We start from the raw sequence: 13980 nt of genomic DNA on the forward strand, positions 1-13980 counted from the left end.
CGTTTGTTCAGAGTGGAAAGAAATGAAAATAAAATCAGGCTTCCACTGAAACCACAGAACCACACCAAGAGTGCCTATCAAACAGGTTCATTTTACAGCGACAAACAGTGCTAAGAAAGGCACAGGGGACCAAATCTGAACCTAGAGTTTCTCAAAGAACTTGTCATGTATTAATATGAAACATTTGCAAATGAGGGTGGAAATACGAGCCAAAAGTTGAACACTACTGACTACATAATGCATGCTACATAAACACCACCCTAAAAGGATCTTAAGGATTCAAGGCAGCCCATGCATCTCTTCCTGCAACAGGCTCCTCTGCAGACTGAGAAAATCCCCCCTGCTGATATTGTATCATGCTTTTTATCAGGGCAACAGATTCACACAGAAGCCATGGAACATGCTACTCTAAAAAAAACATTCCAGTTCCAGGTTCCCCAGTACTGTTTTCAAAGGTCATCACAATTTTATTAAGAATTGAGTCGCTGTTCCACCTCTGAAGTTTTAAGTGTGCTTATATTATCCATTACATTACAGAACTCAGCCCAACCACGTACTCTGAGATAAACGTATCAAACGCTGTCCAAGCTGCATGCACTTACAGTAACAAAGGCTACCAATTTTGGCAGGTTGGTCTCAACAGTTTATGGAACTGATTGTTTCTCATATTTCTTCTTGAAAGAATGAATGATGGTACGTGCTGAAGAGCAATAGCTGGTGCTTGAATTTCTGAAATTGCTGCTCTTACGTCATGCAGCTGTTTTTCCAAAGCTATTAAAAACTGTATTCTGCATTCTTTAAGAGAAGTGAACACCATTAAATGCACTGGTGACCACCTTGATATTGTAGCTTCATTTTAATACCTATTACCGTAGGAGTCTGATTACATACAGACTTTAATATATACAAAGTAGTACCAAAACCTCAGCAGTAGCAACAATGAGATTTTAATGAGCAGCCTCAAAAATCTAACCTTTCATACAGCACAGGTTATTGACTTTCATCTTCTGTAATAACCCTGATAAAACCTGTTTAATTAAGCTGTGTTTTCCAAAAAGGTTTCAAGCTCAACTTGAAGACAAACGGAACAGTGTTTTTGCTCTGCAAAAACTGTTGTTTTTTGTATCCACCTTTCAAATGTTTGAGTAACTTAAGGGCCTAGAATGTTGTCATGGCTTTGTAATTTTGCTATCAGTATTCCACATCATAACATCATGATAAAGCATAAATACCGTTAACTAAATGTGCAGCTCACAGCAGAAGACTACATGCCCCAGAGAACATCACGGTCAGGGATAAGTCATATGACAAGAACACTATATAATCTGACTTCGGGGCTGGACCTTGCCAGCCAGGGGGAGCCGTGTGGGAGCGTTCCAGCTGTTTTCGCCTAGAGTTACAGTAGGCCTCTCGGTTTCAGGACTCACTCTCTCCTATTCTACTTGATTCGTTAGCCTTAATTCCAATTATATTGTATTATATTGTGTTATCCTGTATTTCAATATAATATTTAGTAAAATAAGTTTACCTCCTTAGATTGCTGCCACTGTTTTTTCCATTCATAGTATCATAGTATCGTGCGAGTTGGAAGGGACCTTAGAGATCATCGAGTCCAACTCCCGGGATTCGAGCCCTTCTGAGTAGCAGAGCAGCATTTCTGCCACTTGCGCCAAAGGGGGGATTCGAACCCCGGGCTTCTGGTGTTGCAAGCAGCATTTCTACCACTGCGCCACCGGAGGCCCCTTTTTTCTCATCATTTTCCAGGCCAGGGGGCCCTATGGGACAGTTGCCCCTGCCACGGGCACAGGTAAATCTAGGTAACCCATGGCAAATGTCCTTTGGAAAGCCAAAGTACTGAGCTGCGTGAGTACTGTAGTCAAGAACTACACCAGAACAGCAGCTGCTACTCTTTTTCCCATTTCAGACTAAGTTGTTAAGCTCAGGAGCTTGCAGAATCAAGCTAACCAGCGTGTGTCTACACACCTTACTACTTTGCTTGCACAGACTACCCACTGTACATGAATACACGTTGCAAGTGCTCACACTTGCAATTCAATGCATGCTCTGTACTAAACAGATAAAACTGATGTGTGCATTTCATTACTCGGGTTTTCTTAACAAGAGCCCTCAAAATGCCAGAGGATCTCTGCAAACAGAAGGCACAACATGCACGCAGACTTAATTTTTAAGCCCTTTAGTTGTAGGTAAACAACATTCCCTGTTTCTGGCATTATAAACAATTTTTCTACCGAACACTGCACACAGCAACATGGAATTCATCAAAGAAGGCTCAGAGTTGAGGTCAGGTATCACAATGTCATGGAGATTAAAGAATAGAACTGTTGAAATGGCTTTGACTTCAAATACATTCAATAGACCTACCACAGCTATCTCTTGATTCAACTCAATAATTTTGAGTATGGGGGTAAAATACACTTTTGCAGTAAAATCTCTCTAGAAACGTTCTCAGGCTGACCAGTTTATTTGAGGTGGCAAAATAAAGTTTACAGCAGGATGAACTAGATGATACCCAGAGGACCCTACTAATCCCTACAACTCTGTCCACTTACAATTAAATCTGGTAAAGGACATCAGAGACAACGAGATTTTGGGATAGGCTCACTGAGCCACTTATGGAGAAAAGCCATGGAGGCCACTTATGGACACTAGAGAGAGAGTCTGCTACCGTTTTCTTCATCATTCATCCTTGCTTGCCTCTACTAAGACATCACAGATAAAACAACAGCCAAATGGTGGGCTCATCAGGAAAGTGAAGGCTCTACCACGGTATCAGAAATTGAATTAATCTCTGAGTATTGGATTAAGCAGTCTGGCTATTAAGGAATGTAATTCCTACTCAACTGGATAGAAGTTTTGTGGTAGGCTCAGACAGCACCAACATTACTGAGGCGTGTATTAACACTGTTGAAGTACTCATACAGTCAATTCCTGACTGGTCAAGCCAGAGACTGTATTTTTCAAACTTGCAGGATTATCTACAACTTCTGCACCAAGTGAAGTTTGACTGAACATTTTACTTTGAACAACAAACTGATTAATCACTCAAAGACCAAGTGGTAATTCAGAAAGCCATACACAACTGAAGTAACATTCCTCAAGTTTTGATGAGTGACAGCAACCACACTATCACTACAAGCAATAAGAAACTAAACTGCTTCCCCTACAAAAACACACACGTACCTGCATGAAATACCCAGTAACTAATGCCTTTCTTATATTGATATAATAGTCTCGGCTGGTAAAGTCTGTGCTTCTACGAGGCAAATTAAATCTATCCATGATTCGTGACAGCTGCTGGCGTACGTTGTCTGCAGACATCAGGGACCTGTAGTTAATGAAGTTGTCATAGCACCACTGAACCGACTCATGATCTGCAATATTAAAAAACATGAATCAAAAATAAGTATTTTATCCAATAAGTAAATAAAACAGCAAGTAACTGACTGAGCAGTCAGATGAACCTAGAAAAGATACCCATAACTTTTCTTTTTGTTTTCTTTACTTTTTTTAAAGCAAGTAGTAACAGTTCTTAGCCTATTCAGTGGACTTCCTTCATTAGATACCCCATCTACATTATTTTCCATTCAGGAAACAAAAGAAAATTAGTGTTTCCCTCCTCCTCAACATAGTGAACACGTAATCACTGATGTTTTGCTGAAATACCACAGCAATTAATTTTGCACATTTCACCTGTATTGCAATTAAAAAAAATCATCAAAACCTACAACATAAAATGCAACTCAACATAAACACTGCAGTTTTTATTTTTAAATGTAGCACACAACAAATAAACAGGACAGTGGTACATAAATACAGGTGACAAACCAAACCCTTAAAATTAAGCTGCTAACAGTTGAAGAGGTACATAAGCACACCAGCCCAATGCTAAGAGTAATGCACTTCACAGTAGTTTAAGTTAAAGTAAGCGACTGGTAAAATACAACCGTGAACTTTCCATGCTAAAAGTTAATCTTTCTACTACTGGTAGCTCTATTAAGAGTTTTTATGACAATCAGAAACATGTTTATTTAACACTGAGAAACCTAGCTATCCCTACCACTTGTATTAGTTCTCAAGTAATGCTATTCCTGTATCTGCTAGCTCAATAACCCAACAAAACCGGTCCTAACAACCCAACTTCTCTTGAACAGAGTTGTAGAAATGCAGGTCAATTTATAAAGCTCACATAATTGGCACAATCTAAATGAGAGTGCTAAATAATTGGAGGAAAGCTTAAGTTGCTTCTGTACTTCAACTTACAGCCTGAATTTAAAATCAAACAAATGCTGAACCTCGTGGTACACTACACAGTGTAAGTCAAATTTGTTAAGTACCGCAGCACATTGCTTTCTAGGACATTTGAACTGTGTGCTTTAGCATGACCCAAAACTGTTTCGTATTGTTCAAGCTATAAACAGTATCTGCATTTTTTATTCTGATTCTGAATACGAGAAAGCTCCATACCACAGTGAAATGTGAAATGGAGCAGACTATTTCCCAGGTAATCCCATGCTAAAAAGACTGCAAAACTGCAAATCTCTAAAGCCAAGCAGTACAGGAGACTTGTTTTTTTTTTGAAACCAGGAAAAGAAGAGGCTGAAGTGCATAGGCTCTTCCAGAAATGAAATACTTAGTCTCAATTATGAGTTTTAAAAGCTCCCCAATTTCTGACAAAAGAATTGCTACTGATAACTGTATTCAGAATGTCTGAAAATGTGTGCTTATATGTAAGATATATCATTATATACACACACAGCATGTTTGTGATATAAAAATACGTGATTCCGTTGAATGTTACACAAGGACTTTGTGGAACATCAGACAGGGAAAAAAAAAAGGGGCAGACAAGTGAATGAATGCCTTGAAAACTGCCACCACCCAGCATTCACCAGTACGCACATTCTGTTTGCAGACAGAGCTTAACATGAAGTCTACAACAGAAATTCACTCTGCAAGATAACATCAACACTACTGTATTACCTAAATCCTAATAAGGATATAACTTGGGTTCTGGTACTGGGAAAGAGATCTTTAAGCAGCCTACGAATTCTGTTTAACTTTTAAAAACCACTGAAATCACTTTGACAAAATGTACCCAATTCATCGGGGAAGGTATTTCTGCACCAAAATTATGCAATGCAGTTATGAACTTTACTAATACAAAACATTATTATTGTTAAAAATTAGCTATTTACGTTTTAAGCCTTAAAAGAAAATATACCATCCCCAGCAGATTAAAAGCAAAACACGTCTAACAAATTTATTGTATTTGGATGCATTTTAACTACAAAAAGGGCAAACTACCACCTGATTTTCTACACTACATCATGTTAAAGTAGAGAATGCTGCTTCATTTTTAATATGTAGCCCATATTAAATGGAGCAGACAATCATGTATTTCCCATATACCAAGCAAAGGTCTTGACTTTTCAGCCCAAGTTCTCCACATTTTGGTTCCATGTATTTTTAGAAACAGAACAACTCCAGCTGGTAGCCCTGAGAGATTTAGGCCCTGACCTCATCACATATTAAGTTACTGCCAAGGACATCAAACAGTCATTTTCCTTTGATGAATTATCTAAGGCTCGTTTCATTAAGGAAGAGAGTAACCTGAGCACGAAAGCATCGGCTCAGGAACATACAAGGTATCTTCAAGACCATTTGAATCCTGTTATTTAAACAGCTAACAGAACCAATCGATACAAACCTCCCAGTTGCAAGTTTTGATTATAAGTTTCTCTGCTTTTTTTTTTTAGGACAGTTTGGAATCCATACATTTGTGTGTTTAAGATGAAGACACCCTTCATTTCAGATTACCAAACAGACAGTGTCTGAATTGTTTTGACACAGAATTCCTATATCAAAACCACAACAGAAAGGAGTACTAAGTTTTTACATGGGATAAAAGATTGTTGCATTTTTCATCTGTTCACAAGAACTGCAGCTAGATCATAAAACATTACTTTTCATTACCAACCAGATTGAGTCATCCTTAGATTTACAACCAGGGTAAATTAAACATTCTCTGTGCTGCTCACCCTTAAAAGTTCCTGAACAATTATGCTGACTTTTCTATAATTAGCATCAGATAACAAAATTCCAATATTTCTTAATTATGGGAAAGCCTGCTTCCTTCTGCTCAAGGTTACCAACATTGATTTAAAAGCCTGGCCTGACTCCAGACTTTTTTTTTTTTTAAACATGATCTTCTTACTAGGTTTTGATTCTCTTTCCTAACGAAAGCAGCACTTTAATAGCTCTTTTACATAGTTAAAAGAAAATACTAAGAATTAGAATAGAATAGTATAAAAAACCCCAACCTAGTCTCTCAACCGCCCACAGAACTGGGGAACAAAAGCTGGCCACATAAAAAACATGAAGTTCTTTTGCTACAACAGGTACAAACTTACTTTGTTTGAAAGCATGGTAGACATTCAGCAACGTCAAATGATCTCCATCAATGTGGGCAAACCTCATCTTGGCTTCATCTGCTGCTTTCTTTGCTTCCGTGGGACGAACAAAACACTGTGGGACTAAACAAGGTTGGTATGGGCCCAACACAAACGCCCATATCGATGAGTCACGCATTCACAGATAGAGGAACAAGGCCTAGCTAGGTCAGTTCACAGAGCATAGGGCAGGGCAGGATGGCCTCCAACTGCATCTTGGACTGTTTACTACCTTGATTTGGTACATCAACACCTAACCACATCTGTAAGACAAGAGGGTTTCAAAGCTACAGAGTACCTGATTATTTTCATAGAATTATACGTAGGCATTAAAATCTCTATTCTGAAGGCCATCAATGTCATCTATATATACCAAAATTCTCAATAGATCTTGGTTCAAGGCCCAGTGCTGATAGCTCTACCAAGAACTAGCGTCATACAACAGAACACTTGAAATGCAAGTTTGCTTTCTTAGAAAGCCTCCATCCTCCACAGTGGATAAGAGCAGAAGGTAATTTTGGAACTATACTGCACTAACACAGTCTAAACAAGCATTAGCCTTATTACAAGTCTGCTACTAGACAGAACATACCAGTACAGTCAAGTCATCTTCTCAATATGGTATTGTTATCAGCACTGGTATACAAAAGCACATGTGAATGAAAATATCAAGACTAAAAGTTGTGATGGTAGCGGTAGTGGTGGAAGGTTAAACCGTCCTTTGACACTACTGGAAATAAAACCTGTGATGGCATGATCTCTGCCCACTGTTACACTCTCCGAAGTCTGATTTGGTCTTATTCTGAGGTGAACAAAAAAAAAAAAAAATGGGCTTTAACATTCCCTTTCTAAGTACAGACCACTGAAGACCGTGAAGCTCGCTACAATAATATCTGTGGTCTGTCAACATTCTTACAGGTTTGCAATTTCAATATGAATTTGCAATACACCCAAAGCAGTTATGGATCTTACTTTACAGATATAAATTGGAAAAAAAAAAAAAAAAAAAAGAGGCCATACTGAAGGTGTAATTTTTGAAAGTTTCAATTTCAATGAAATTAATGCTGAAGAAGCATTAATTTTGCAGCTAACACTACAAATCATTTTCCCCAGGACTACAGTAGCCTGCTCATAACTTAAATCCAACCTCATCTATCCCCAGCAGATGAGAGCCACTGTGTGTTCATTTTTAAATCCCATGAACCACTACATACATACAAGTATATTGAATTGAATACTGGATATAATTTCAGAAAAATGCAAACCGCAATAGTGAGCCACATGGTATCAAATCAGAAAGTCTAACGCAATAAATAAAATCGAAATGCAGGAGCTAAGTAAATACCCCATGTTTTAAGTCCTCCATTTAAAAGCAAAAAATAGACTATTTTAGTTTCAAACACACTAACGAAAGTAAAAATCAGTAATAGAGTAAGTTTTGATTATTAGCACTTGCTCTATGGAAAAGTTAGGAATGTGAAATCCCATGGCAAGACAACAGTAACTTCTAAATGAATTACAACTTTTTAATCTGCTGATTTATTCTATACTATTCCCTGCACTTTTCTGGTATCTAGTTTTCACTTTAGTCTACTACTACATGGATTCCTATCCACATCCAGCCAATCCTTGTGTGTACTTAAGGCATTATTATGTATACTATCTACCAGATGCTGCATCACTGGTTTTTAAAAGAAAAATCTACTTGGAAAACACCGGGCTGTTTAGTCATCTTTGTAGAGTTATAGTTGCTACCTTGACAGTAACCAGCTTCAAGCCAAATGCTTTTTAAAAAGCATAAAAAAAATTACCTTAAAACAAACAAAAAAAAAATGGCTTGTAAAAAAACATCAACAGTAAAAGGAGTAAGACAATTCAACTGACTATAACAGATAAAAATACTAGACTTGCACATTTTCCTTTAATTGCTGTTTCTGGGGTGGATAGGGAAGAGTTGGGGGCAAGAGAAAGACAGGCACCAACCTACCACCACCTCCGCAATTAAGCATACCATTAATTTAAAAATTAAAGATTCTGCCCTGCCCATCTGCTCTGAGTCTGAACAATCATAACTCTGCAACAAACATTTTAGCTTGCTTTTTAAAAACTTTCATATAAATACACCGTAAGACTTAACCAAAGCAGATTTTGAACTCAGATTTTTTTTTTTCTAATTGTCCAAGTCAAGCACATAACCAGCAGTACAACTGCAAAGAGCCTGTTAAATAACACACCCTGAAGACATCGCAATAATTACGAATACAGAACATCCTGACTTTCCTAAGAACAAAATCTTGCTGCTTGTCCTAGAGAGACCAACTATAAAATGAAATCAGTTATATGTAAACTGGGCAATGAGATGCAACGCTTGCTTGACAACATCTTTCTCTCAAGATCTCTCTTGACAAGCAGCTGTTATGACAGAGCTATTCAGTTTATGCAAGGTACAGCTGTGCACACAAATTAACTATTAAAAATATACACCCTCCCCCAAACTTACTTTCTTTCCTTTAGAAGTAATGAATGCTCTTTAGTTTCCCAATACAATTAATCACTAACAATCTTATCACATAGAAGTTTAGCCGTTCAATATAATTTGTGCTCTAATTCTTTTGGAAATACTGGCATGTATCAAAGTGCAGAAGAATGCACAACAGAGATCTCACTGCCTTAAAAGCAGAGTGGTTGAGCCAGCATTTTTAGTCCCGATTATGAAACTAAAAATAAATTTCCATTCCACTAGACCGAAATTTTCTATTAACTCAAATAAATGTACTTTAACTAAAAGTTAGTGAAAAAGTTTGATCCTATTTATGCACGTTGATTTCTTCACATTAATGATTATTTGCTGCAGGTCTACAAGCAAACCCATAATGGATTAAATTTCTGACAAATCAGTTTTTCATAAAAATAACTTCAGATTGCTTATGCTATTTATGTGGAAAGGTCAAACTTCCCCCAAACTCATGATCTGCACTTTGGTATCCCTTTCCTTAATATTACCTGACAACATGGCAGTAATAGATAGGACCTCGTTAGAACAGTTGTAGTCACAACTTGCAATAACCATTTTAGCCAGTTGTGGGTCCAGTGGAAATTCAGCCATCATGGATCCCAACTCGGTCAAGTCTCCATCATCATTTAAAGCAGCCAGATAATTCAAGAGCTCTAAGGCTCTCATCAGAGTTTCAGGAGCTGAAAGAAATAGTTAGGTAGTTACGTTAATCAAAGTGCAATGAATAAGCAAGAATGAGAGTGCACAGATGACCTTGTTTTTCACTCTCCATTCAGATGGCTTCCAAACACAAAACTGTTACCAAATCCAATCATAAACACCCAGATATGAATCAACGAGTAGATAAAAATCACTTAGAACAGCTACTAACTGGTTCAAAGTCTTTGAATATTTGAAGAGTACTACTTTCCAAGATTCAAACAGCAGCGGCATTGTTAAATATTCACTTAGTAATATCAATTTTCTCTTAGTGCACTGACATCTTTCTTATTCAACAGAAAACAAACTGGGTACAGTCCCAGAATTTCAACTATGTGCTTTAGATATCCATGTTCTTTCACAATCTGAACCTCTAAGAACTTCTCTGAAATCTGCATTTCTTACAGAAAGTGTACCGTAAGTCCACAAGAAAAACCAAAAGAGAATGCAGACGCCTGCTAAGTTAGCATACAAACCACAAAGTACTGCACTACATAAACAATTTAGTTCAGTAAAACTGCTTAAATGCTTATAGACGTTACGTTTTTATTTCAAGTAGGAAAAACTCAACCAGCTTTGATGTATTTATAGGAAGCTGATCTCTGAGTTTAATTTGCAACACAACCTTGTTATTTTCAAGGTATTTCTAACATTTAATACTTTTACAAGAAAGATTCACATTAACCTTATAGACTAAGCCAAAAAAGCATGTATTCAGCTTTAAAATGCTAGCCAATTTTATTTACATGCAGTTAACTGATGTGCAATTAGAAAGTGTAATCAAGGTGATGAGTAAGAAATTCACTCAGCAATAGATTTTTTTAATGCACATAATTTTGTCATACCCTTGCAGTTAAGAACATTCAGTAGATTTCCTGTTTCCACTGGAAGCTCTTAGGCAAACAGCGTTATTAAGACAGTTGTTTCAGTAAGACAAAGCACTAAATAAACAAAGATGTTTCTTTTGGATCATGGTAAAAAGTGGGAAATAACATTTCATGTCATTCTATAAAATATTCAACAAAATTAAAGTCTGCAGAAGTTGCCTATGCCTATAGCAGACAAGAAAATATGGAACAAGTACCTGGAGGATCCATAAAATCAAAGTGCACCAAATCATCTATACCAAGCTTCTTGAGCTGCAACACTACAGATCCCAAGTTAGACCTCAAAATCTCAGGGTATGTGTTATCCTAAGGGAAGGAAAAAGAAAATATTCAATACTGTGAAGTTTGGTCCTTGGAGGAACAAGCATTCAAACTTTGATTTTGCTTGGCAGCACAGCAATTGGCTACTTGGATCAAGTGCTCTTACAGATGTACTCCCAAAAAGAGTAATCTTACCTGCATTTCAGTTTTGTAAGCCTTCTCTGTGTACAGCCTGAAGCACTTGCCTGGTCTGGTACGACCAGCACGGCCAGCTCGCTGCTGAGCAGAAGCTTTACTAATTGCAGTCACCAGGAGAGACTCCACTCTGATACGAGGATTATATACCTATTTCAAAGTGGAATAGGAGCAGAAAAAGGAGATGAATGAATATCACTCAAGGTAAGACTTATCTCAAAATAAAGACAGCTTTAAATTTATTTTCAAATGCAAGGAAATCACAAGCTGTATGAATCTGAAAGGAAAAAACAATTTTGGCTACATAATCCTTTGAATCAGTTGACAAAAAACCTCAATACAACTGCCTAGAAAACAGCAGTTACTTTTAATTCTTTTATTAACATCATCTCCTGCCAGGCTTCCCATCCTCCTTAAATATGTGTGTATTTTTAGATAAGATTTTCATGGCAGAACTAACGTGTCTAATTTGTTCTACAGAGTGCTAAACACACTCTTGATGCTCAAGTAATTCCACGCAAAAACAAGTTGTCTTGACACAATTATAAGGTTGAATAATTGTGTTCCATAGGTCAGAGAAATGTAACATTAAGGCTTGAATGCAACTGTAAAATCACACTGATTATAAAGCAAGACTACTTCAGGGCCATGTGTTGACTTTCACATACAAAATACTCTGGGATATCCTACAGTATTTTCATTGCAGTCATACATAAACAGCAGCCCACCCCCAGGGTTCATGAAACAGATGATAAAGCAAAAACAATCAACTTCAGATGAAAACATCCTCTGGTTCATGGTCTAACACCCTCCTGGTTTGAACAGGTATAAACCGCACTCAAAATCTTGAGTTCTTATTACAGACGGCATTCAGCCAGAAGAGCTGCTCACAGAAAGAGTTACGCCTAAATGATGATTACAACTTCTGTATTGAGCTGCATCACCTCTACTCACATTCTATTGTATCTCAGACCACAGAAGAGAGAAAGGCTGACAACATGCATGAGTGTTAAAGGAAAAGCCTCTAAGAAACCAAGTTATGAAGACAGTTACCAGTGAAAGAATTCAATTAAGTTTAAAAGACTTGAATTTCATTCTTTATTTAGTTCTTGGTTTGACTGCAGGCAATCTACTTCAGTTCTCTGAACCTCCCCTCATGTTCCAAAAAATGCTTCGTGGTATGTGATTTTCAGAGCTGCGAGAGCTCCCAATAAACACTGACAAGAAACAGTACTAGCCTGGGAATTTATTACTTCTCACTTTAGTGCTAGCTTCCCATGCTAACATGATATAAACAGGTAACTTCTAGCATCCATTTTGCTTACTTTCAGTAAATCAAGTATCTAGGAAATTCACAATCTACGCCTAACTTCAAATCCTTTTTTTTCAATTTTTAAGACTAAAGTTCTTCTCTACTAAGCTATTTTACACTGTTCTAGCTAAGTATAAGAAAGGCATAAAATTAAGCATCAAGACTTCAGTTAAGTAAGACCTGTCAAAATGTTTACAAAGAAGAATTAATCAAACCAGATCAACTGATAAAGTATTTACCTTTTGTTTTGCAAAGCCAGGATCAATCACAAACACAACACCATCTATTGTTAATGATGTCTCAGCAATGTTAGTGGACACAACAACCTGTTGAAAAACGAAACAGTTAATAACCACTTGGTCATGAAAATAGTCATACAGAGCCCTGATTCCCTGCAGCAAGAATTGTCAGCAAATTTTTCTGCACCTCATCAGTAACAAGCAGAGCTCTACTCCAAAATTTTTGTTGGATCTGAAGTCAACCAGATGAACCTGCATTGAAGTCCGTCCAATTTTGCCTACTGTGTTTCTGTTCTGTCTCCATTAACAATATTAAAAAGATAGCATTGAAAAAAATAACAAAAAAATAACAAAAGAGCAGATATTTATGTGAAAAATGTCTATTCAAAATCTTGCTTAGCTCCAGTACAAAATGAGACATCAAACCGGTTCTCTAACATCTTCTGTTGCTTTCTAAACTCTTTTTTAAGCACAAAGATGGCGAGCTTGTTAAACAGTATTTTATCAAGGGTTATGTAACTGTACTTTGATGAGTCAAATCTATCCACAGATGCTCCCCTTCAGTTAAGCGCTGAGGAAAGCCTTCTCTGTTTTACACTCCAGACACTAACAGCCAAAACAGATATTTGCTTATTATTTTTATACACACTGGAGCACAGTACATTTTTTCACTTGGTTCAGAATAAAGCAGCTACCAAAACATCTCATAAAAAATCCTCAAACACTGTTTAATTTCAGCTCCGTGTTGTAAAAAGTCCAGATAGCTGAATACATTCACATATTTTCAAGGTCATGCTTTTGATTTTCTATAGAATTTCTGCAGACCATCCCACATGAAACTTGGAAGGTATATCAGAGTTCTGATAGTTGGTTCATTGTCATTTACACATTTAAGCTCAGTACAGCAGTACACAGATATTTCTAGTTCTCATCCCAACTCAGATCAATTAAGTCACATATCACGTTAAAAGAAAATCTAATCTGCTGGCTTAAAAATAAGATTCAAAAGAAGTTCAGGATGTCAGTTTGACCACTTGCCTTTTATTTCTTAATTTTAGAACCATCATCACAATTTTCAGTTTAGCAATTAGAATTTGATTCTCCTAAAGATTTGTTCAGAATTACAATGAAGCCAGTGGCTGGAATAGATTGATAATTCTAATGATATCCTCCTGGCCAATCACTTTGACAGTCATTATTCTTAACTCATTGCATCCAAAGTAGACTTGAGTTCTAAGCTCAGCTAGATGCCACGAATGAACGCAATATTTAGGTGGGACAAAAGAAAAAAAACCAATCTGGAATCAATATAGTGTTTCATCCTGAAACTAAATGCTATTTAAAAATTCTTAAAAAAAAAATACACCTCATTGAGGAATAACCTACAAAAAAAACCAATGCA

The 13980-nt window shown here is 37.0% G+C and overlaps 1 protein-coding gene across 1 annotated transcript in view; it reads right to left on the reverse strand.

The window, feature by feature from the left end:
* DHX15 (DEAH-box helicase 15) overlaps positions 1 to 13980 on the reverse strand; it is a 45302-nt gene that overhangs the window by 8840 nt on the left and 22482 nt on the right. Inside the window, exons 7-12 of the mRNA XM_072334451.1 lie at positions 12579 to 12665; positions 11028 to 11177; positions 10769 to 10877; positions 9474 to 9665; positions 6432 to 6554; positions 3202 to 3392 (exon numbers count right to left, since the gene is read on the reverse strand). Of these exons, the coding sequence (XP_072190552.1) occupies positions 3202 to 3392; positions 6432 to 6554; positions 9474 to 9665; positions 10769 to 10877; positions 11028 to 11177; positions 12579 to 12665 (852 nt within the window). The remainder of the gene's footprint in view (positions 1 to 3201; positions 3393 to 6431; positions 6555 to 9473; positions 9666 to 10768; positions 10878 to 11027; positions 11178 to 12578; positions 12666 to 13980) is intronic.

This window comes from Excalfactoria chinensis, chromosome 4, assembly GCF_039878825.1.
Source record: "Excalfactoria chinensis isolate bCotChi1 chromosome 4, bCotChi1.hap2, whole genome shotgun sequence".
Classification (NCBI taxonomy): Eukaryota; Metazoa; Chordata; class Aves; order Galliformes; family Phasianidae; genus Excalfactoria; species Excalfactoria chinensis.